The sequence below is a fragment of the Tripterygium wilfordii genome, chromosome 17, assembly GCF_013401445.1.
Source record: "Tripterygium wilfordii isolate XIE 37 chromosome 17, ASM1340144v1, whole genome shotgun sequence".
NCBI lineage: Eukaryota > Viridiplantae > Streptophyta > Magnoliopsida > Celastrales > Celastraceae > Tripterygium > Tripterygium wilfordii.
In genome coordinates this window covers 13,024,551-13,048,717 of record NC_052248.1, presented here as the reverse complement: position 1 = coordinate 13,048,717, position 24,167 = coordinate 13,024,551, and the positions used below count along the sequence as shown (strand labels likewise).

Here is a 24,167-nt window from a genome sequence, read left to right as displayed (position 1 = left end):
TGTTATATCTCCGGGCTTCTCTGGACTTGACCGGATGACGTTAAGGTCGGGAGTTTAAACCAGGTAGGAGAGTATTTCAATGGTTCCATGGGTCTATCCACTTCCAAAGAGAAGTTAGAAATCTCATTTTTACCGCATGGGTTTCGGCATAGTTTTATCTGTCGTCAGTTAGCGTGGTATGACACTAGTTGTTCTAGCGGGTATGGTATTAGTTGTTCTAGCAGTCCAAAGTTTATGTCCACTCAGTATCTGTAGAGCATACTGGGTTGTGTGACATGGATCTGGATTACAACCAGGATCATGAATTGGTGGAATGGTGGGCCGGTGGCGGGTCATTATCGTCCAGCGCCGATCTGTCTTATATATTCCTAATGAGTAATGGCTAATTCCTCCCATCCGTTAATGGGTCCTCCAAGCTACCCACCTCTCTCCTCTTCATTACTTCATCTCCACATCTTATCATTCGCTAGCTTTGCTTCATTTAGACGAATAGAGAGTGATAGAGACTTAACACTGCGAGCTATGAAGACAACGGTACTGAACTGAACATTCCGGTTTTATTGAATCCGAGTTACAGTTCATTCTCTCAATCGTTCAAGCGGAATGATGGAAAGAGATTTCTCTTCAGACGATGACGACGATCGCCATAACCTAATTGACCAGAACGAAAGGAATAACCATCGTGTCCCCATAATCGACACAACCACTGCATCTACTACCTCTCCACGATCCACATTCCACGTTGACGATGAGGATTTAGAGTCTCGTCGTGTTGCCGGCAATGGCCGTATCAAATTCAATAATTTGTTCAACTTCAACTTCCATAAGAGGTATCTATTTGCCATATTTCTTCCTCTCTTCATTGTCCTCGTCTATTTTTCTGCCAACATTCGCGACCTCTTCTCTGTAAATCATTCGTCTATGAAGCTCGATTCGCTCTCTCTCCATATGCGAGAAGCCGAATTGCAGGCCTTGTATTTACTCAGACAGCAGCAATTGGAGCTTTTAACTCTCTACAACCGGACATTTATTAATTCTTCTATTTCTAATGTGAATAACTCCGGTCTTTCTAGTTCTTCTTTATTTGAAGATGTTCAATCTGTTTTGCTTAAGCAGCTTTCTCGAAATAAAGAGATTCAGCAGTCTCTGTTGTCGCCGCATAAGTCGGGGAATGTGTCGGCAGAGTCGGAGAATGGTGGGTTGTTACCTTTTGGTGTTGAGTACGGTTTTGATAGGTGTAGGAAGGTGGATCAGAAATCTTCTGAGAGGAAAACAATTGAATGGAAACCCAGATCGAACAAATTCTTGTTTGCAATATGCTTGTCTGGCCAGATGAGTAATCATCTGATTTGCTTGGAGAAGCATATGTTTTTTGCTGCTTTGTTGAACCGAGTTTTAGTTATCCCCAGCTCCAAATTTGATTATCAGTATAGTAGGGTGTTGGATATTGAGCACATAAATGAGTGTCTGGGGAGAAAGCTTGTTATTTCCTTTGATGAATTTGCGGAGATCAAGAAAGATCACATGCACATTGATAAGTTCATTTGTTACTTCTCATTGCCTGAGCTTTGTTATGTGGATGAAGAGCATCTCAAAAAGTTAAAGGGGTTGGGGATTTCTATGGGGGATAAGCTAGAGTCCCCTTGGGTTGAGGATATTAAGAAGCCAAGTAAACGGACGGTTCAAGATGTTCAGGCCAAGTTTTCATCTGATGCTGATGTTATCGCGGTAGGAGATGTATTTTTTGCGGATGTGGAGAAAGAGTGGGTAATGCAGCCTGGTGGTCCGATTGCCCATAAATGCAAGACTTTGATTGAACCTAGTCGCCTTATTTTGACAACTGCACAACGTTTTATACAAACGTTCTTGGGAAAGAACTACATAGCTCTTCATTTCCGGCGGCATGGATTTTTGAAATTCTGGTATGTATACGTTATTTATTCAGATGCACATTATGATTATATCACATTATACTTAACATAAATACAGCTCCATTTAACTTGCTTGCATCTCATGATATGTGTTTGCATCCTCAATTTTCAAACGTGATTTACTGATCTTATTCATACTCTGTTCCTACTAGGAGAACATTATGTATTTAAACCTTCTTATGCAAGATGAATCCATAAAGCATAAATAGACAGAGGGTTTGACAGAAGACGAACTGACTATTTATTTTATTAATTTGCCTTATTTTCTTAAACAGCTTGTATTAGAAAGGTGAATTTTAAGAGAGAGCAAGAATAGGAAATGTAGATTTATGAAGTTCAGACCCTCTTAGACATCTTCGTTCAGTCATCAAGAAAATCATCCCTTATGGCAACCATCGAGACAAATTTTTTTGGAGGACCTAGTTACAAATTGTGGGGTTTGACGGAAACTTGCATAGCACTGACCCATTAAGGTGACAGTCACAGTGATTCTAGGTTGCATACATCCCTGTAACTTTACCACTGGGCCACATGTTCAGCTTTGATAATTTAATCTATTCATTTTTCTTACTCCAATAGAAATGGGGAAAGAAGTTCAATGTTTTCCTTACTCCAATTTCATGGATTGATTTTGGCGAGAAGGCTGTGGGAGTAACATTTTAGCCCGAGTGGTTGTTCAATATCAGTAATGAATAAGGGTTGCATTTCAGAAAACTATATGACTGGAGACAGGCTTTAGTAATGAGAAGTTTATGAGTTGCAGACATTACGTCACCTGTGCATATTCATCCATTCCTTTTCCATTATTTTATGCTTTTCTACCATAGAAAAGTATTGATTGTACAATCCTTCTGATGCTTATCTATTTTTTTTCTTCAGCAACCTCAAGAATCGAAGCTGCTTTTACCCAATTCCCCAGGCTGCCGATTGCATCACAAAGGTGGTTGAAAGGGTCAATGCCCCTGTTATATATCTCTCTACAGATGCAGCAGAAAGTGAAACTGGCTTGTTGCAATCGTTAGTTGTGCTTAACGGGAAGACTGTTCCACTCGTTAAACGGCCAGCTCGTAATTCAGCTGAAAAATGGGATGCTTTGTTATACAGACATGGAATTGAGGGAGATTCTCAGGTGAAATTATGTTATTTTTGTGTTTTCTCTTTGCTAGAGTAGCAGAAACTTACCCATCTCTCTACAAATGGACGTTGTTTATCCTGCTGGTCTCCAGAAACGTTGACTGGTAGGATATGTGTGTGCATTTAGTGAATGCTGGCTTCCATTGTCTAATACATAATTAGCAGTTGTACTAGCATACCAGGCTCCTACCGTCTCATCTTGTTATCCGAAGTTGTAAGTCAGATGTGGGAATTCCAGATGGAGGAACCTCATCACAGACAAAATTTAGCATAGGTTCAAAATGAAGTTCACTTAGGTCATCCAACTGATGGAGTACCTAATCCCTACCATTAAGAATACATAACCGTATCAGTTGTTGAAAAAAAAGGTTATGCAGGACACTGGCTGGACTGGATCAGTTCAGGCTTGCCTCATACTCTCATACTAACAGAACGGGAAAGCTAATATCATGAAACGAGGCTTAGATCAAGGATCAGAATCATTTCTCCAGGCTGAGGTTTATATTTTACAAACTTGGTTGAGTGGCTAGCTGTAATCATCTGAAGCAGAAACTCCGTTTCTCCATCCCTTGCATCTAAGCAGAAACTCTCACTCTCCTTCCCTCTTGTCTATGCCTTTCTTGTCTTCAAAAATTTTAGATGTAGAGTCGGCACTCATTTTAAATATTAAGTCAAGCAAGTTTTTGAATCATCTTGTTTATCACTGTTTTCTAGCAATGCAGAGATACTCTTTTATGCGGCTTGCATCAGAAGATTGCATGACAAATTCTTTACACACGGTCTTCCTTGATAATGTTGTATTTACATTACTTTGAAATTTCATCTTGAAGGTGGAAGCCATGCTGGACAAGACAATCTGTGCTATGTCTAGTGTGTTCATTGGAACCTCTGGATCCACTTTCACAGATGACATTTTGCGGCTCCGCAAGGACTGGGGATCAGCGTCTGTTTGTGATGAGTATCTCTGCCAAGGTGAAGAGCCAAACTTCATAGCAGAAAATGAATGAAGACAACAGGTTGTCACATTATGTTACTTAAGCTGCTTTCTCTGCACTTGGTAGGAGTTTGCAGGGACGGATAGACATTTGCTCTGTACCAAAATTTAGTGTCACCATGATAGTGTATATTAGCATTTGCAGTTTTGCATACGAGTTTTGTGAAGCCATGTCCTGGTTGAGAATGATTGCCAAGATGGCTTTTAGGATAGGTGCTTGGAGTTGGAGGTGGTGGTTAAAGTTCTCATTTCAGCAGGGGACTATTTGTTAGCTACTTCAAATTCAATTTATAAATTCATTTTGCAATATGTTTGTTTTTTTACTCCTCAAGAACTGGCTGGGATGTAATAATTAGGGCATATTGGATGAACAGCGTAATTATGGAAAATTTTGTCCATGAATGATTGTTGGTGGAGGTGTAAAGTGGGTCGGCCGCCAGATAATTTGGCCAGTTTTCAACTCATGATTGTTGAAAGAGGTGTAAAGTGGGCCGGCTATCAGACAATTGAATCAGTTTTAAACTCGGGTCATCAACCCAACCTGCCCACTCTAGTGCTAGGAAAGATCTGGACAAAGAAAGTCCAAGAAATAACGTTGAAACTATTGGGTGCAGGAGTTGTGACCTCCCGCATTTCTTTTTTTTTCAAAATCAGCGAGACCTCTTTCAGGCCGGTCTGTGTGGGCCGAAAACCCCAGTCCAACCCGTTACAAACTATTGGGTCGGGCCTAGCATGAACCGTTGACCTTGGCCACCTCTGAGTCAGAGGCCACATGAGATATGAGTCAGCATATCACTCTTCCTTCCCCTCTCTCTCTATGATTTTCATCCTATACCGCCCTATGCGGCGGCACCCGTTTAGATTTATAGTGAATTAATTATCGTCTGCGTTATCTGGGTTTCCGTTTCTTTAACTTGCTTAAGCTCTCAACAGCATATATCTCTTCGACTTGGTCTTACGGATATCAGCAGTAAAGTGAGAGTCTTTGTCTTGAACATGAATATGCGGATCCGTCTTTCTGGATAACTTTACGATATTCCGTAAGGATTAGTTTAAAAATTAGGGTTCTTTAATTTAACCCACTTGGATAAAGAGTTGGATAGGATCATGAGAGCGAGAGTGGTTGTGTTCCCGATCAAAGGAAGGAATTGGTGCTTTAGCAGATCCATTGACCATTCCGCATCAAATACCTCCTCAGCTCATACTCCCTCCACATTGAAAGAGCTTTGGTACCAACTACGCTCCACCTCTGCCTCCTCCAATGCCAACATCAATCCCCTCCATGCCAACGCTGAACACCTTATTGATTTTGTCGCCAATAAGGTAACCCAGACGCAATGTATCTATTTATCTCTACATCTGAATCAACCTGTTGTATTTATTATATGTTTGTTCTGCTCTTTTGTTGTTCACAGATGAATAAATCGTGGATGATTCTTGAGAATGCGCCTCAGGGAAGTCTGAAGAACAGGATTCATGGGTATGTATAAATCTAATATATTGTGTTTACGCCTGCAGTTGGGTGTCAGTTGATTTGGTTTTAGGGTTGGTGATTGTTGTTTTGATGGTGTAGGTTGGGATTACGACTTCTATCCCGAGTTAAGCCGTCTGAGATTTTCCTGAAATCTATTACCAAGGAGGTTACCAATCTTGAGATTGCTTACCCTTGCAGGTTTCTTTCTTCTACTTACTTTTTATGCCGAGTTAAGGTTTAAGAATCGTATGTGATGAAATTGCGTATGGATGTTTTTGTTTGTTTGAAGTAAAAAATTTTTGACACACAACATAACCACATTGGCTCTTCAAAAAAAATCGAGCAACATTGAAATCCATTGTTTCTAGCCTTGTTTAGGCGGTAGGGTTGATAAAATGTAAGATGAACTTGTTGCTGCTAAAGGTAAATAAGAAATGACTTGCTTACGACAATGATAACCTTGATTTAATTTCAAAATTTAACAATCCATTTTCTTGTTAGAAGCAAGGGTCAATAGTCAGAAGCTGTTAAGACATGATTTTATAACAGATGTTTGACCCGGAAGTTATTGATGTACTTGATTTTGTAATTTAGACTTACTCCTATAAAGTAGAATGTCAACTTGTATTCCAGTGATGTCTTATAATATAATTTCCCTGAAATGATAACTCTTATGTGCTATATGGCAAATCTTCTATACCAGGGAAGAATACATCTTTGTTGTAGTTGTTATGAATTTCAGTTTGGTTGCTCATAATTCTTTTTTCCCATTATTATAGCTTAAATTCACGCCTTGTTCGTCGAAGGATACGGCATATAGCCATGAGGTAATTGTTTTCCCAGTCTTCCTCCTTTGTCCTCCACCCTTGTTTATTCTATATAGTTCAAAGTTAGCAAGAGTTCTGGCTGTTGCTGTTTTTAAATATAAGCATTTGCTGCTCTGATTTGATTAGGTTATTGCTTCATTTTTTTGTGAAAAAAGAGTTCTTTATAAGATGTATTAGCAAGTAAGAAATCTACAATTTCATGTTTAGCTGGAGAAGATCTTTGAATATGCCATTCTTATTTTGCTCTGTTGTTCAAGTTTCAACCGTGAGTGATTAACCGTTTTTGTCAACGTTATTGATTTGTAACAAATTCCTGCCAATAATAATGGTACACTGGAAGTTCCCGAAATGATTTTCATGCTCAATCTTAAGGACACTATGAGTAATGGATATGAATGATACTAAAAGAGTCTAAACTCTAAAGGATATCCAATCCTTTCGGTGAAGCCTTCTTGTTACAAGTCTCATATGCATCACTTTGATGAATGCTTGTTGGCTCTTAAAATAGATCTTTTAAGTTCCGTCAAATTATTGTTAGATTGTTTTCTGAAATTTTTTTCATCACACCCGTGCACAAATTTTATGTGGAGTTGTTGTTTCCAGGAATTGAATTGTCTTCTGAAATGTACCAGTTTTATATAACAGTACGTCTTTCTGAAACAAGTTTTATCTGATTATCAGGGGAACTATCATCCACAAGAAATATTTGTATGGCTCTGTTTCGATGATCCCATTGACAGGCGCATTCTCGGTACGTATGTTGTGCTGTTTCTGGTTGCCGACTTCAATTATTATTTAATCTCTTGTCAAGTGTTTAATATTAAATGATCTATTTCTTCCTCTGGCTGCAAATGGCAATCTGTCTTACGCACATTTTTTTGAAAAAAAAAATTCAGGTTTTTCCACTACCCAATATCCCATTTTTTTGGAACTTATTCCGCACTTATTCGCATTGGCGAGCTCTCAAGGTATGTCTGATGTCCTCTATCTCTATAAATAACTGTTGGATTACTGAAAGATGATACTTGGATTTTATTTAACTTACATACTATGATGTGCAATACACAGGTTTTGATTTAACTAAACTATTGGTTCAAGAAGTTTTGCTCTTTGGGTCTGCCTATCCTTTTTTTTTCTTACGATCTATACATATACATCTTCATAGCCTGTATGTCGTTTTTTGAGGTGGTTGATTCATCATTTGCCTTGCTTTTGTGGCCAGTTCAAGTTGAGCCACATGTGCACTCATAAAATATAATGACATAATTGCATTTTCTGTTTTTAAATTTGAGTTTCTATCTGGCCATTTAGATTTTGATTCATCTCATGTATTTCATCATTGTGGCCCATTCTTCATTACTCTTGAACACTAAAATCCCGAATTCTAGCATATGAATTGCCAAAATAACCCGTAGACAGAATTTCCAAATATGTTGATGAGTTTTCTCATCTGTTCTTTTTTATTGTTCGTATCAAATGTTGCAGGGAAGTGAGAAGCTCCTTCAGCTGGTCTCCAACTGCTCGCACACTCAGAACGCAGGTGCTCATAATTTGAGTGGTAGCACAATTGAGCATGATGACTCAGCACATGGAACCCATAATCCACGAAAGACAACTTGGGTAAGTTCCTTTCTACTACTCTAAATCTTATGGAGAGAACTGGAGTATCATCGTAGTTTGTGTGTTATGTTGGCCTCTGCAGTGACATATTATTATGGTTGATATGTTATTTAAACAATTTTATAATAGAGAGAGAGAGAGAGAGAGATTGAAGTCAGTCATATACAGTTCAAAAGTTTGTATTTCTGTTATTCAAGTGTCTGCTAATTAATTTGCCTTTAGAACTTGTAATGGGGTTGCTGTAAAACGGCTCTCTCCATGTCTCGTTATACCTACGTTATTAGAAACATACTTTATAATCTCATATGAATAAGTACATTTCCTGAAGGATGCCACTACTCTTTCTTATTGGCTCTTGTGGGGGTACCAAATACCAATCATGGCTCCTTTGGTGTTCCTGCATTGTTCTTCATTTTATAAGTCCCTTCATGTTGATCATTCACTGTTTTGCTAGATTTCTTGTGTGTGTGTGTGTGTGTGTGGTATACTAATGTATCGTGCCCCGACATGTGAACAGCTGTTTCTCCCATCTGAGGAACTCGACGAGCTTCTTCGTGGAGGAGATGAAAGTGGTGTTCTAAGTAGTAATGCCATTGCAGATATTTGCAAGACGTTTGATCTGAACACAAATGATGTGATGAAGTACAGAGATTCAGTGTAGTTGACATTGTTTTTATAAGTTTGTCATCAGGAAATTCAACGCAATTCAGTAAGACATTCGATGTAAGGTGTAGTGGTTACATTGGAATGCCAAGGAAAATCATATTACTGTTGGTAGGGAAATACAAATGATATCATTAAATCAAAGATGCCAATGATTTTCCTTTTTAATTGGTCGAAATGTTGTGGGTTCCACAGCCGGCTTAAACTGCATTTTTTTAATTATGTTTCGTATCTATTTATTTACCTGCCAAACGCATCGCTTTAAACTTGAACGCATTGCGTTCGTTCGGATAAAAAGTGTTTGACCGAGCGGTGTGTTACGATATCATCGCATTGCATTGAGTTTGAAGTTGAAGCTGTAGTTGTAGGGAGCTGCTTCCACTCCCAACGCCACGTGGTTAACCGCATTTTCAGCGTCAAACACGATTTTGTTTCAATTTTGTCCTCAATCAATTATATTATTTTATCTATATTTTACAAAAAATAAATTCATCAAAAATTAATTGATATAAATGAAAAATATCAAAATTTACCTTCGCATCGCCACACAATTTTTTAGTAACGCTCCAGACACTTTTTATTATGACAACTCACCTTATCTCATCACAGTTTCAGTATTCGCCTTATCTTACGACGGGAAATAAAACACTACACACTTCCGAACGGATTTAATTGTGCTGGATAACTTCAGGCTTATAAGAAGAGAGGCCCAGCCCGTCTAAAAGAGATTGGGCCCATATTTGGATTAGAACATGTGAAGGGGTTTATTTATATGCACGTCCAAGCCCATAGCCTTCTTTCTTCTCAGTCGCGCCTACATAGTCCAACCCCAATAAGGAAAGCATCCCGAGCTCTTTGTGGCGTGAAGAGAGAAAATCGAAGCGATCTGCGAAGAATGGCACCGGAGAAGGACATCGAAGATGAGATCAGGGACGAGAAGAATCCTCGGCCCCTCGACGAAGACGACATCGCTCTTCTCAAGACATATGTACTCTCTCTCTCCCGCTTTCTTTCCTTTCTCCCTCTCTCTCTCTTTTTCTTCAACTAGTAGAGTGAAAAAAACCCTAGATTTATTTTATTTCTCATTGATTAGTACGTCGAATTTTATCCGATTAGTTCGATCTGATATTAAATTGAGTTTCTTTTGGTATTAGTTGTTTAAGCTTAACAAGCCTTTTCCGTTTACTTTTGGTTTGGTAATGAAGTGTGAAAAAATAGGGCATACTTCAATAGGTATCGTTGTAGGTTGAACCGAATTCTAGGATTGACCTACACATCCTTTCTATCCAAGATATTCTGGACGTTTGTTTTTTGGATTTTGTGACTTTCGTGAAACTTAATTGATTTCAACACAGGTTTCTGTATTTATGTATTGATTTGAGCGCGATTGACTACCGTTTCCTTTGTCTTTTGTTTTCTCAACTCCTTATCTATGAAGTTATTGTCTTCGGTTTCTTGAGCAATTGAGGAGTTTTTGGTGGGAGATAACATAGGAAAGTGCTTGATTTGCTCATATATCTTTCCTGTTGTTGCTTAAAACATTGTAGGATGTATTCTGCTACAAGGGAATGATTGTTTATTAACATTGTGATGCTGATACTAACATTTTTGCATCTCTCTTCTTCTTTTTTTTCTGTAACTCTTTTTTTTTTTCCTGGCGTGTCTTCCTTGGTTTGCATCCTTCAAGTCTTTAAGTATGGTATTAATTATACCCATCTAAAATCGTAAAATAATACTCATCTGCTTTGGCGACTAAAGATCTCATAGTTTGCTCTCACCTGCAGAATAATAAATGGACTTTGCCACCATGGTTTTATCCATGTTAATTAAAGTGAAAATAATGTATAAAGACAAACTCGATTTCATGACAGCAAGTTTACTGTATCTGTACGTCCAAGCGTCTGTGGTTCGTACCATATTCTCTTTTGTTACTTTTTTTTTCTTACCTTGAATTTATTCTAAATGGGTGTTCGAGTTTAGTATACAATGTTGTACTTCCTGTTGTTTGAAGTTTGATATAAATCTTGTTCTCAAATTTCCCACTACTGTAATTGTTGACACAGGGGTTAGGACCTTATTCTACAAGCATAAAGAAAGCGGAGAAGGAAATTAAAGAAATGGCAAAAAAAGTCAATGATTTATGTGGTATGTTTCTACTTTCCATTTTGTGTGTTAGTTATCAGTGAAGCTATTTTCTTAATGGACTTTTCTCTATTATTATTTCTATTTGCGGGCTAAAAGTGAATGTACATATGTCTTTTTCTTTCATTTGAAATTCACTCGTGTGCTCACTGCTCAGCTTGCTCTAGCTGGTGCTATAGAAAGTGCCATAGCTAGTTCTATAGGAATGAATAATCTTTTTATTAGAATGTTTATTTAGACAAACCATCATCCATCTGTGCGTTTAGGGTTACTATGAGTGTAATGTCCTAACTTCCTATTGGAGGGAGATGTGAGAATCTTGATGAACAAAAGCCTGAGGAAAGTTATCATGTTCATAGATAAAAAAATATATATATATTCTCTTTATCTCATAGCAAACACTGGATTCTACTTCCAGTATAAGTGCAACATTGAATGGCTGGTCTTCGATCTTTATGGGTTGAAGTCTGAGGAGTGTGATGAGGATATGTAATGGATCAAAAGAATGTTTGTTTTATCTCATACAAAATACTGGTGCTTCCAAGTGAAGTGTAACGTTTAATTGTTAGGCTTAACTATTGGTTAGTAAAGCCTGAGGAGTGAATGGTTATATAATTTCAATTTATTTTATGTCACTGAATTCTATTCTAAAAAGTAAAAACATCAAAGAATATCCGCTTTATCATGGAGAATACATCTTTGTGTTATTCCGAACATTTTACAATGCTGTCATTTATGATAATTTGATGCATTGTTATCAACCAGCATCTATTTAATTCTGGTTATCCCCAATTTTTAGTGAATGCTCGTCAATCTTTTGCTATTTCTTGTTACATTGTTTTCTTTTAAACTAGGTATAAAGGAGTCTGATACTGGATTAGCTGCGCCCAGCCAGTGGGATCTTGTTTCTGATAAGCAAATGATGCAGGAGGAGCAGCCTCTTCAGGTATCTTTCTCTGACAATGTTTAACGTTTTTTTAACTTCATTGTACTCCTCCAAAGCATTGACCACTCGCTTCAACCAGGTGGCAAGGTGCACAAAGATAATTAATCCAAATTCTGAAGATGCCAAATACGTAATAAATGTTAAGCAGATTGCAAAGGTTTGAATCTCTCTCTCTGTCTCTCTCTGTCTCTCTCTCTCTCTAACACACACACACAGACGCAGTACAACCGATATTTGCTTATCTTGTCAAAGTATGAACATTTGCTTCAGATAGCTTGCTCACCTTATTTTTCTTAAACAATTCTAATAATTGGTTGAAAGAAATTTTGTGTGGCATGTCTTGTTTGTTATCTATTAGCCATGGCATAAAATGGAGTTCATATGAATAGTTTTTCACTGATTCATTACCAAAAAATTAAGAAACCTGTCTTATTTTCTGCATTTAGTTTAATTTGGACAGGAATTTTAATTTCTGTTGTCTCAAATGCAGTTTGTTGTTGGGCTTGGTGACAAAGTTTCTCCGACTGACATAGAGGAAGGCATGCGTGTGGGGTAGGTTTCCCATTTCTTGACATTTTCATTTCTCTTAAAAGTCACTTTACTCATATCTGTTACATTGGCTGTCTTGTAGTGAAAGCATGAAGTTCCATTTCTTGTATCAGATACAATGGATACTTTTACCGCTTCAAAAAATTGTCATCTACTATGTAATAGTTAAAAGTGCGTTTGCTTGTGCTTTTAATTATTTGTAACGTACTCTCGTGTCATAAGCATAATTTCCTTTTTTTTTGTTGTGCTGTACTTATGGGTTTGGTTCTCATTAAGACAGTTATTATTATGTACTGACTTGTTGTCACTTGAACACTGTAATTTCAGAGTTGACAGAAATAAATATCAGATACAGATTCCTTTGCCTCCAAAGATAGATCCTAGTGTGACCATGATGACCGTTGAAGAGAAGCCAGATGTGACATACAATGATGTTGGTGGATGCAAGGAGCAGATTGAAAAGATGCGGGAAGTATGTCTTGCTTCTTTTTTACATAGTTTATTACCTTCACCCCCTCTTACTTTGGGTTGTAGATTGAAAATCTTGTGTGATTAACATTTTTTTTCTCCTAGGTTGTTGAGCTTCCCATGCTTCATCCTGAGAAATTTGTGAAGCTTGGAATTGATCCCCCCAAGGGTGTTCTCTGCTATGGTCCTCCTGGAACTGGTAAAACTCTTCTAGCTAGAGCTGTTGCTAATCGAACTGATGCTTGTTTCATTCGTGTTATTGGGAGTGAGCTAGTTCAGAAGTATGTTGGTGAGGGAGCTCGTATGGTTCGAGAACTATTTCAGGTCAAAAATTGCTTCCTGCTTTATGGCTTGATTTCATCCTGCAGTTATGCAATGTTTGGATGTTGCTTTCCTTAGATGATGGAGTCTTTTTTCGTAACAGATGGCTCGTTCAAAGAAGGCTTGTATTGTGTTTTTCGATGAAGTGGATGCCATAGGAGGTGCACGTTTCGATGATGGTGTCGGTGGAGACAACGAGGTTCAGCGCACAATGCTTGAAATTGTGAATCAGCTTGATGGATTCGATGCCCGTGGAAACATCAAAGTTCTTATGGCAACAAATAGGTAAAGTTTTCATCCATTATGAATAGATAAATTGGTAAAGGTGGCTACGTAATTCCTTATGTGACATTTCCGTAGTATATATGTCCTATTGCATGGTTTCTGGTCTCTGGAGGAATTGTTGTTAATTGTGATGCTATGCCATTATTTCATCGATCTTCCCCCTCTGGAAGCTGCTCCACTTCATTTGCTGCTTTCTTCATTTCTTTTTGAGTCATTTACAACCCCTCTTCACCCTGCAGTAATACTTTATTGCATGTTTCTCTTGGTTTGGTTTGTTCTACTCTCATGTTGTGTGTGAGATGCAAGCATTCCTCAAATTGCTCCATCAAATATTTTGGTAATGGTTTTGTTTGGTGCCTAGCATTGCCTAACACCTGGTGTATTTTCTAATCTTCAGGCCTGACACGCTAGATCCAGCACTATTACGTCCTGGACGGTTGGATCGCAAGGTTGAGTTTGGGCTCCCTGATATGGAGAGTAGGACACAGATATTTAAGATCCATACACGAACAATGAACTGTGAAAGGGACATACGTTTTGAACTTTTATCGCGCCTTTGCCCAAATTCAACTGGTAACGGATTGCATTTCATAGATTACTTTTTTATGTTGTCTGCATTAATGATGGACTGTTGTCTTTTTTTTTCTGGCCAACCCAGAGCTCTTTTATCATTGTTTGATTGATGCCTCTACCATTCCTGCAACCTCTTTGCTATATTTGAGTTTTATTTTCTCTTGCCTTGTTGGTTTTCTGACAGGCTGACATGTTTTTCTCACTCAGGAGCTGATATAAGGAGTGTATGCACAGAGGCTGGAATGTATGCAATTCGAGCTCGAAGGAAGACTGTAACAGAGAAAGACTTCCTTGATGCTGTGAACAAAGTTATCAAGGGTTACCAAAAGTTCAGTGCAACACCTAAATACATGGTCTACAACTGAGCGGGTTCACCACCAACCCCCCCCCCCCCCCCCCCCCCCCCCTTCTTCCCATTTTCGAGCATTTTTCTTTCAAAAGCTGACAGTGACATGAATTGTTGTATGGCTATTGTAAGTGCTTTTTGTGCTGATTTTCATTTTTAATTTATGCTGAGAACAAAATGCCACCTTTTTTTTGTAACTTGGACAACCCATTAAGTCTAAACTCGGGTCGGGTTTGGCACACGCAAACCTGCAACCTTCGGTTATGTCCAACGCCTTTGTCGTTAGTTAAGGAATTGGGAAAGGAGGTTTGGATGGCGATTTCAAACTGGGGTTTTGGATTTGACAAAATAGGATTGGGGATTTTATCAAGATGGTCTTTTTTCTAATTTCAAAATTTCAAGTACACCCCACATAATTTCATTTTTGTTCAAATTATTATAATATTTTGAAAATTATGCTCAAAACTCAGGGGGTTTAGTCTATTTGGGCATTGAAGTATTGGGTAAGTGGCAATGTGATGATACAAGGGAAAGAAACCAACTCAACCATATAATATTAACAAATTGCATAATTCTAGCATCATTAAGGTGCCAACCAAACAGATATACCAGAAATTCAAACTCAATCTCGAACCATGGAAGTGGTGCTGTTTTCAGATTACTTTACAGTCGAAATTAAAAAAAAAAAAAAAAAAAAAACCACCAAGAATTCCATGGCTACTAACTTAAAGAGTTAAGACATGTAGTCTTGTGTATCTGGAATATTGTCTGCTCGTGGGGATACTCCTTGATCGCTTCCGAATGTTCTCTTGCTCATGTTGGTCCGCTGCACCAGTCGAACCAGTGCTTGAACCACTTCAGACATTGGGGGTCGAAACTCCGGCTCCGGCTGTTCCCAAATCAATGAGATTTAAGTATCAAATAAAAGAAATAATTATACAGCGACTAAACGCTGCAAGTTCAACTATGTGCACCTAGACCCCAACAAACTTTATTAGCATAAGTAACACGGCTTAAAAGCCGGTTTTTTCAACATCTAACTGAAAGGTATAATCCACTTTCCAGAATAATTGATTACCTGGACACAGAGAGCAATAACATCAGCAAAGCGGGATAGAGACTTGACAGGGTAGAGTCCTTTGAGTGCTGGATCAACCATTTTTGAGAGAGCATCGATATCATGTAGCTGAGGTATGGCCCATCGCACCAAAGATTGCTCAGATCTTGGTCTCGAGCTGTTGAATAAATGCATAGAAAATGAGATTGCAGGGTAACCAAGGCATACCATTTATCTTGAGATATTACTATAATAATAATGACGCTGCTCCTGTGATGGTAAACTAGTACTTCACCTATCAAAGGGTTGACGCCCACTGAGAAGCTCCAACATGACTACTCCGAAACTATAAACATCACTCTTGAGAGTATACTGACCAGACATGCCAACCTCAGGTGCACTGTACCCGGAATCCACTGCCTGCATTAGTAGCAAATTTCATTAGTGCAACTAACTAGTTTGTACCAAAGATCCCCCCCCCCCAACTCCCAAAAAAAACGTCATCCAAGAGTATCCCATATCGCCAATCCTTGCAGATGATCCCATGAGCAACTCACATGTATAAACATATGAGAGGTACAAAGGTTAAAGGCTACCAGAAAATTGGCCAGTCATTTGTCCTACACTATGTTTCCCACTATTTGATACAACAAACTACTAGTTTTTCCTAAAAACCGATAGATCAACATATAACCAGGCTATTGATACCTGATCTGCATTTGGGACAACAGTAGCCAGGTCAGAGTCTGAAAGATGAGGATTAAGTTCCGTGTCCAGTAATATGTTGGTCGATTTGATGTTCTTATGAATGATAGACGGTGAGCAAAGTTCGTGCAGGTACCTGGGAAAAAGTAATTCAGTGCCCGGGAGCCAATTCACACACATTGTTGAAATTTTTTTTAAGAAAGAGGTTTCGAAGGTTGAGGATGCCCAGCTGATAATTGGAACAAGAATTTAACAAAGGCAAAAATCATGTTTAAATCTTGAAAAGAGATACAATCCCATATGGGAATACGGAAGCACTGACGTCCAAATTTGTATAAGTATGACGTCTTGAAAAGAATATATGAATTAAGAACACTTTTTAAGGGCATCAAAACCATAGAAGCCTTGCCAAAGTAAGAAAGGTAATCATGTAGCATGCAATATTTCCTTGTTGTATTCTTGAATTTCAGAAAAGGGAAGAAAAGAAAATGAAAGCAATAATTGCATGCAGTTATTTATAGTGATGAACTTACTCTAGTGCACGGGCTGTCCCTAGTGCTATCTTGACACGAGTGTTCCATGTCAATGGTTTACTGTTTTCCTCTGAGAGGTGAAGAGAGTCATGCAAAGACCCATTTCTGTGGAACTCGTATACCAGCAGATGTTGCCCATGCTCGGAGCAGTAACCCACTAGCTCTGTTACATTTGGATGATGTAAATTGGAGATGTTCGATACAATCTCAATAAAATCTTCAGATAAATCATTTCGGAATGCGGATGAATCTATTTTTTTCACAGCAAGAACCTACAACATTAACAGTAAAAGAAGAATCTTAATTAACTAGGCACCAGGAATGCCACCCCCAAAAAAACAGAAGTCATCTACAAGACAAAACAGCAGTGAGCTGAAGAAAGTTCGGCTCGCTTACAAAATGACGACCATTAATGATTAAACCAAAGACATTTTTTTCAGTCCCCAGAATACTAAATTATAATTTGATAAGCAAGAGAAGTATACCTTCCCATCATCAAATTGAGCACGATAAACCCGTCCAAAAGACCCTTCCCCAAGAAGGTTGTCAACACCAAAGCTACCAGTAGCCATCTGCAGATCTGCTACGGAATATGATTTTACATTTATAGGTGCAGCAACAGCTTTCTTCACAACAACGGGCTTCCTTGAAACATCTTCCTCATCAAAGGATTTGTGACGATCGGTGGGAGGGGGTCGAAGATTTATTGACGCTGGGGCATCAAATGTCACCGTCTTGATTCCAGAAGAAGTCTCCACAGACTTCAGTTCTGCAATGAAAGTTTTTGAATGAATGACATGTTACTTGGTATCCTAGAACATGAAAAGTTGATTAAGAATGATCAGGTCTAGCCACATAATTGTAAGATCTCAATATTCAATTTTGAAGCTTTCCACTAATTTGATTGGCTTCATGGACTGATGGAGACTAAACCTCAATATCATTAACTGATATCACTTAGTAGAACCATTTACAATATAACGAATACTACTATTTGAACAAACTGGATTTCTTAAATATTCTGAAATGTACATCAGATCTACTCAAGCATGTGTTAATTACTCAATTTGAGTGGTTGGTCATTTGAAAAGGCATTTCTAATGGACTCGTTTTGAAATCTACATAATACCATTGTCACGAAGAAAGAATGAAACCAGCATATAAAGGATGGATTACAATCAGGAAACACAAATTAATATGGCAAGGGCCATTTGTTTCGGTTCCTATTCTTTTGTTTTTCCTTGGTGCTGAATAGATTTTGTCGTATTTGTATGTCGTAGGCCCTCCGTACTAGTTGAGGATATACAAACAAATATCTAAATCAAGTGATTTAATGATTGAAATCAAGCAAAAGATAGAGATTTACTCCTACTGATGCTGGACTGAATTTAAGAAGCGTCAAGAATATGGGTTACCATGTACTTCATTTGAAGTAAGAGGAGCAAATCGCTGATTATCAAGCTTTTCTATATCTGATGATGTCCTCCTTGATCTTCTCTTTACCAGAAAGAATGCCACTACAGCACCAACAACAATGAGGGAAATCACTATTCCAGCTATGCCACCTCCCCCGATTCCCGAACTTTTGCTTTGACTTCCAGCTGCACTATCTACTGGGCTATTATTGCTACCAGATTTATGATTTCGGTTGCCTTTGTTAGCCGGAGGTGTACCAGGTGGTGGTGGAGGTGCAGACCCTGAACTCCATGTGTTACCACCCTTCCTGTCATGAAAATCACTCAGTATCTAAATCATAAAAAACTTATGCGTTGGAAACAATAAAGCAATAGAAACACTTACTGCAGATTAATGCTTTTCAACTGTTCAGGAATCCATCCCGTGAATTGGTTATTCTCAACATTCCTGGAAATCATAAGTAAGAACCTTAAGTAAACCATATGAAAAACAACTTTGATAGATGTACACGTAGGGCGTTACAATAAAAGTAGCCAATAATATGGTTACCCACAGATTTTCAAGGGGAAGATTTGCAAGGACATCAATAGGTCCCGTAAAATGGTTGTTCTGCAAAAACCTACACCATAACCGGTCACATAAATATGGATGGGAGGCCATGAATATATGTATTTTATATCTCAAAATAATATACTTGTACTTACATTGTGGTCAAACTGGAAAGTGAGCTAAAACTCTCAGGCAAGTTACCGGTGATAGCATTGGAAGATACATCACTGTAGCAGGGAAACAAAGTACTGTCAGTCAGTCTTTTAGCAAAAAACAAACAGACATGGAAAAAGTTGGAACTTCGATAACATTTTTGAATTTCTATATTAAAGGCGATAGTGCAACAGCCAACTGATTAATCCATCACACAAAGTTCTTCAATTACTTATATATACCTATAATGCATGGACAGTGATTCTTGCGAAAACACAACAAAAGATAAACAAACAAAAAACCTATTTCAGAAATAAAATATTCATATCTTCTCACCAAATGAACCATGAAAATGGTAATACTTCCACCGAAAATAATACAGTTACCTCTCCCAAAGCCAAAGGTAGGTATCCTGAAAACTACTAAAGGGTATTCGAGGGGTTGGGAAAAAAAACTCACAGTGTGGAGAGGGAAGAAAGCTGACTAAACATGTCACTGAGTTGGTTCTGTAGCTGATTGTGGCCAACATTTCTACACACCAAAAGATGGGAAAAAAGTAAGCATTGGGTTTGAACCTATGTGCACACTGGATAAAACTGCCCAAAAATACTCACAAATACTTTAGAGAGGTAATCTGAGAAATGGAATATGGCAGGCCACCTGTAAATTTATTATTGGCAAGATTTCTGCACATTAAAAAATATAATGTAAATATTCTAATATTAGAAAGGAGAATTGGGTAATTAAAAGGAACCACAATTGCACATACAATTGCTGCAAGTTTGGAGGAAGTGAATAAGGTATATCGCCTGTAATATTATTATTGCTCACATCTCTGCAGAATTTTCAGCAAGTCATTGTATCAAAATATAGCAAAGTACTACTTATTAAAGGAAATACAACAGCATGTAAGACCGCGAAAATTACAAGTTGGTTGCTGATGTCAAACTTGAGAGCTGAAAACCAATTGATCCTGATAGTCCAAGGCCTGCCACTTTACTGATATAATGACAATAGACAAATACAGATCAAAATTAGCACCAGTATTCAAGTCCACAGCAACTGAAGAGAACAAAAGGGGGCATATAAAATCACATTTCTGTTACTCGTGAGCCCGAGCAAGTAATGCCTTTCCAAGACTGACCACATGGATCATCGCCAGTCCACTGGGCTAGCTCAGTTGGTGAATTTAAACCACTGTACATCCCTTTTAGAGCAGACACTGCAATCACACACACCATTAGTAAGGTCAATGTAACGTTTAAATAAGAGAAAATCTTAATTCACGCATGAAAGTGATCTGAATTTTCTCAACATCTTGCTTGCAAATACCATTTAAAATTTAGTTATAGCATTTGTAATGCCATACTAATCCGAACCCACTCAAACCGTTTTGGAGATGTTCTAATTTCCTGAAACTTCAGCGTTTGAATCATGTTCAGAGATTTCAGGCAAAGAGAACTCGGAAAGAGCTGATAGCTTCTACTTCCGAAGGAGACATTTTGAGTAAGCTATCTTGCCCACACTGTTTGGGGTCAATTTGCAAGTATAAAACAGTCCGGGGGGTTATCTTTCCTATCTTAGTGTTGGATTGAAGCAGTTCACAGCATACATTCAGTTGGTGGGAGGCAATCCCATAACCTTGAAAATGACTTCCTGTTCTTTCATGGAAATAGATAAATCTCAGCCCCTCAGGAAAGAAACAATCAAACAATTCTCATCTTAAAAGTATGAATTGCGGAGTTCAGCACAATGTGATAGTAGTTTGAGGTTGCTCCTTCTGGTCCTCTTAGAGACAACACAAGAAGCTCTAAACTTCGTCTTCTAATGCAATTTGAACTCTAGAAAAGTACAAGTTCTGTAACCTCCTTCTGTAGTATGGGAAAGACCTACATCTCTCTCTGCCTTGGTTTCACATTTTCCTTTGATCCCTTTCCTAATATGTGGCTCTTAAATTATTACTAATCTCAATTCTCAGTTATCTGCCCAGCTATTAATCGTACTCTAATTTAAGTGCATAGCATATCAAGCATCCAACTGATACAAGGAAGAACCCAGCCCTGCCCATGGCACCACAAGCATCGGTAGCCAATCAAATCGACACCTATAGTTGTTTCGAGCCACTAAATCGCCTGAAGAACAAAACTTTCACTACTTGCATCATTAACAAAGAATAATCTTTACAGAATCAATGAAGATTCTCTCATTAAAAGATTCCGTTCGCCTCATCAGAGAACTAATCGCCACAATCCCAGACCAAAGTCCAAATCCCCCAACCCAAAAACACAAGAAAGAAAATAAAAAGCAGTGTAAACAAGCATTGTATACGGAAAATCTGCAATGGAACAAGATAGTATTTTTACAGTCACAAGGAGGCAGAGCAGTAATGGAGAAGCAACTAAAACCAAAAAAAAATGTAGATATGGCTGGAATAAGCACATACAAATCTGAACAAAGCAAAGCAAAAGAACAAATCAGCTGTCAAAAAGCGGCAAAAGCAAAAGATAGTGAGAGAGCAAGTAGTCAAAGTACTGACCATCATTTGGATCTGTTGCTCCATTAATGGATTTGAGCTTCCAACCCAAAATGCAGATTACCAAGAAAACCAGCTTGACCACTCTCCAGTTCTCCATCTCTCTCTCACACCAAGGAGAGATCCCTGTCTCACCTCACCAACAAAACCCAGGAAGAAGAAGGCTTCCTCTGTAATGAAAATTAACAAGACTTTCTTTTTGCCTGTGATTATTCCTTTTTTTATTAAATAATTGAAACGGGAAGATTTTTCTATACAGCCATGTAGGATTGCCCGAGTAAAGCTGGCAGGCACGATTTGCCAGAAGAATCCAAAGCCACAGAAAAGGGATTTCTTATTTATATTATATATTGTTCATTTTATAAATTTGAGTAGAAAAGAAGAAAACCCAAAATACATACACACATATATACAAAAAAAAAAAAACCTACCCTTTTGATAGGTGTATGTATCTACTCTGTATTTTACCTGTTCTGTGCCTATAAAATATTAAGAAAACAACAATCACAGTAGCTTTTAAGGATTGCACGCTTCTGGGTTTGTGTAGTTAATAGTTGATTCCGTAAGATATTGATTGGAAAGTGAGAAAGAGCCATTAATGATTCAATATATCATGATACGGCCATAGATATTACTTTGAAGAAATTGAATCATTGAAGAATCAAACAAACAAATGTCATAATAAAGACTATTAATTAACTAAATGTTACTTTCAGCCACTCAATTTGGGTTCATAAAACTTAACGGGAGAGTCACGAGAGTCATCAATTTGCCTTTAAGACTTGCTTTTTTATCCTTTTTTCTGCAGGGATAAACAGAGATTCTAGAGCTATATGGGGTTCAGATTATTGGGTTGTTTTAGAATCTAAGGTGGCTCATCGAACAATTAAAGAATTTTGTTAGAGAATTTCAGAAAGTAGTGTCAGATCAAGACAGACTGTTATTTCTCTGTATTACTGAATCTGATGAAGTTAACAGATCCTTGTTTACTGGGTTTGTTAAGATATGATGAGAGTGAGAATCGGATGGGATTTGGTAAAGAATCAATCTCCTACTTCCTACAGTTACATTCTTTCGGTGGTTTTGTGCTTTTTCAGGAGAGAGTTGGTATCCTCACCCTTTTTAGTAATTTCATCCTCAATAATTGGTTTCTATTTTTTATATTATTTTATGTTTGATTTGATATTTAATTATTTTGATTAACATCCTATTTGATATTAGATTCACATTCTCATAATTGGTTTTTCCATGCGTAATAATAAAATAAAGTAATTTATTATATCACATCAAAATAGATTGGCGGGTAAATTTAATGTAAGTTGTAAGTTGTTTACTGTACAAAGTGATCTATTTGTTGACATTTTTTGAAACAGATAGACCAACACCACTTGAGAATTGAATGTCAATGTCAGATATGGGTCACTTGATTGATTCTAAGTACAATGTGGTGTTACACTTTCTTAGTTATGAACAGTGCTCGACTTTTTTACTCTTGCATTCTATACCTCCACCTCGATGTGAACGTATAACTATCACAATGAGATTTGTGAATGGTAATTACTTCGTTCAGTTGGCATTGACGGATGATTACCGGATGTCTCCTATTATGATTCAGTGGTTTAGATATATGTATGATTATGCAAATGAATGGGTCACTTCGTACAGTGAACAACTTGCAGCATACATTAAATGTACATGTCAATCTACTTTGATATGATACAATAAGTTACTTTATTTAATTATTGGGGTGAGAAAACCTGAATCTAATATCAAATCACACACAAATCAAAATAATTAAATATCAAATCAAACATAAAATAATATAAAAAATGAAAACCAATTATTAGAGGTGAGATTACTAAAAAGGGGTCTCTTTTTCAATACCTTGGGAATAAGAGGGAGAGAAACCCCACTTGTCCCCATTTTGCTTATTGATTGTCGGTGGACCTTGTGTTGTGTTGTGTTGTGTTGTGTACAACCTTTGGATATGATGGTGCATCACAAATCATAATTACCACCAACACTAGCTTCAAACACTAATCGATTAGCAAAACATTTAGTTTTTTTTTTAAAAAAAAATGGAGGCGACACTATACAAATTTGTTGAACTTTTTAATATGTGATATGATTTTAAATTCAGATCGTCAGACCCGTGTTCACAGAAGTTTCTCACTCTTATATTACGAGAGAATGAGTTTAGTCAAAACAAAATGTGTGAGCACAAAGATATTGCTTATAGTGGGGTGATAATATATGGAATCACCCTCCACTTCCACTAAAGTGATGACACGTGACACCGAAATATGACACAAAGTTCAAATGCAGAGGATGAACTAGATGAGATGCCGAGCATGTTAAGATTCCAAGAATGAGCATGCTGAGATGACGAGGTCGAGCATATTGAGATGTCGAGGCCGAACAAGTTAAGATGTCAAGGCCGAGCATATTGAGATGTCGAGGCCGAACAAGTTGAGATGTCAAGGCCGAGCATGATGAGATATAGAGGTGATAAACCGAGGTGACGAGCATGGTAGTATCGAGGTGTAGACCACATTCCCTCCGATATGCCAACTAAGGCACATCTGAGGTGCTAGGCATAGCAACGATACTCGAGGAGTCGGTAGACAGTGCATTTGGAGCATAGGGTCAAGAAGAGAGCATCTTGACAATATTGAGATGCCACCTTGGGACAATCGAGTAGAGTCACCTCAGAAGCCCCTGGTGACCAAACACCAAGAGAAACTAATAGAGACCAACTCCACTTAGGAAAGGAATCGGATAAGATTCATCCTACTCATAATCTGCCAAAAAATCAAAAAGTTAAAAATCTTCTCCTACCAAAATTAGAACCCCCAACTCATATAAAAGATAACCTTCAGTTAAACGATTTTCAACCCTACATTTTTACTTGCAACAAGAGAGGGCTAGTTGAACATCCTCTCGAGGAT

The 24,167-nt window shown here is 37.9% G+C and overlaps 4 protein-coding genes across 4 annotated transcripts; 3 read left to right on the top strand and 1 right to left on the bottom strand.

The window, feature by feature from the left end:
* The first annotated feature begins 236 nt into the window (after positions 1–236).
* LOC119982183 (O-fucosyltransferase 36) lies at positions 237–4,386 on the top strand. Its single transcript, XM_038825422.1, has 3 exons — positions 237–1,922; positions 2,811–3,060; positions 3,896–4,386. The coding sequence occupies exons 1-3, from the start codon at positions 604–606 to the stop codon at positions 4,070–4,072; spliced, it is 1,746 nt and encodes a 581-aa protein (XP_038681350.1). The 5' UTR covers positions 237–603; the 3' UTR covers positions 4,073–4,386.
* Positions 4,387–4,844: 458 nt separating this feature from the next.
* Positions 4,845–8,811, top strand: LOC119982184. Its single transcript, XM_038825423.1, has 8 exons — positions 4,845–5,382; positions 5,475–5,539; positions 5,633–5,731; positions 6,313–6,360; positions 7,042–7,111; positions 7,257–7,328; positions 7,846–7,980; positions 8,498–8,811. The coding sequence occupies exons 1-8, from the start codon at positions 5,167–5,169 to the stop codon at positions 8,639–8,641; spliced, it is 849 nt and encodes a 282-aa protein (XP_038681351.1). The 5' UTR covers positions 4,845–5,166; the 3' UTR covers positions 8,642–8,811.
* Positions 8,812–9,451: 640 nt separating this feature from the next.
* LOC119982375 (26S proteasome regulatory subunit 7) lies at positions 9,452–14,451 on the top strand. Its single transcript, XM_038825705.1, has 10 exons — positions 9,452–9,631; positions 10,707–10,788; positions 11,640–11,731; positions 11,811–11,888; positions 12,222–12,283; positions 12,608–12,752; positions 12,854–13,072; positions 13,173–13,354; positions 13,752–13,927; positions 14,135–14,451. The coding sequence occupies exons 1-10, from the start codon at positions 9,539–9,541 to the stop codon at positions 14,290–14,292; spliced, it is 1,287 nt and encodes a 428-aa protein (XP_038681633.1). The 5' UTR covers positions 9,452–9,538; the 3' UTR covers positions 14,293–14,451.
* A 361-nt stretch (positions 14,452–14,812) lies between these two features.
* On the bottom strand, positions 14,813–21,494 carry LOC119982374 (protein STRUBBELIG-RECEPTOR FAMILY 6). Its single transcript, XM_038825704.1, has 16 exons — positions 21,223–21,494; positions 19,782–19,908; positions 19,614–19,685; positions 19,456–19,521; positions 19,301–19,372; positions 19,146–19,217; positions 18,689–18,760; positions 18,538–18,603; positions 18,369–18,431; positions 17,984–18,291; positions 17,054–17,337; positions 16,569–16,840; positions 16,039–16,171; positions 15,626–15,750; positions 15,352–15,508; positions 14,813–15,162 (listed from the first exon to the last, which is right to left on the bottom strand). Exons 1-16 carry the CDS (start codon positions 21,317–21,319, stop codon positions 15,007–15,009), a joined length of 2,142 nt encoding a protein of 713 aa, XP_038681632.1. The 5' UTR covers positions 21,320–21,494; the 3' UTR covers positions 14,813–15,006.
* Between the last annotated feature and the right edge of the window lie 2,673 nt (positions 21,495–24,167).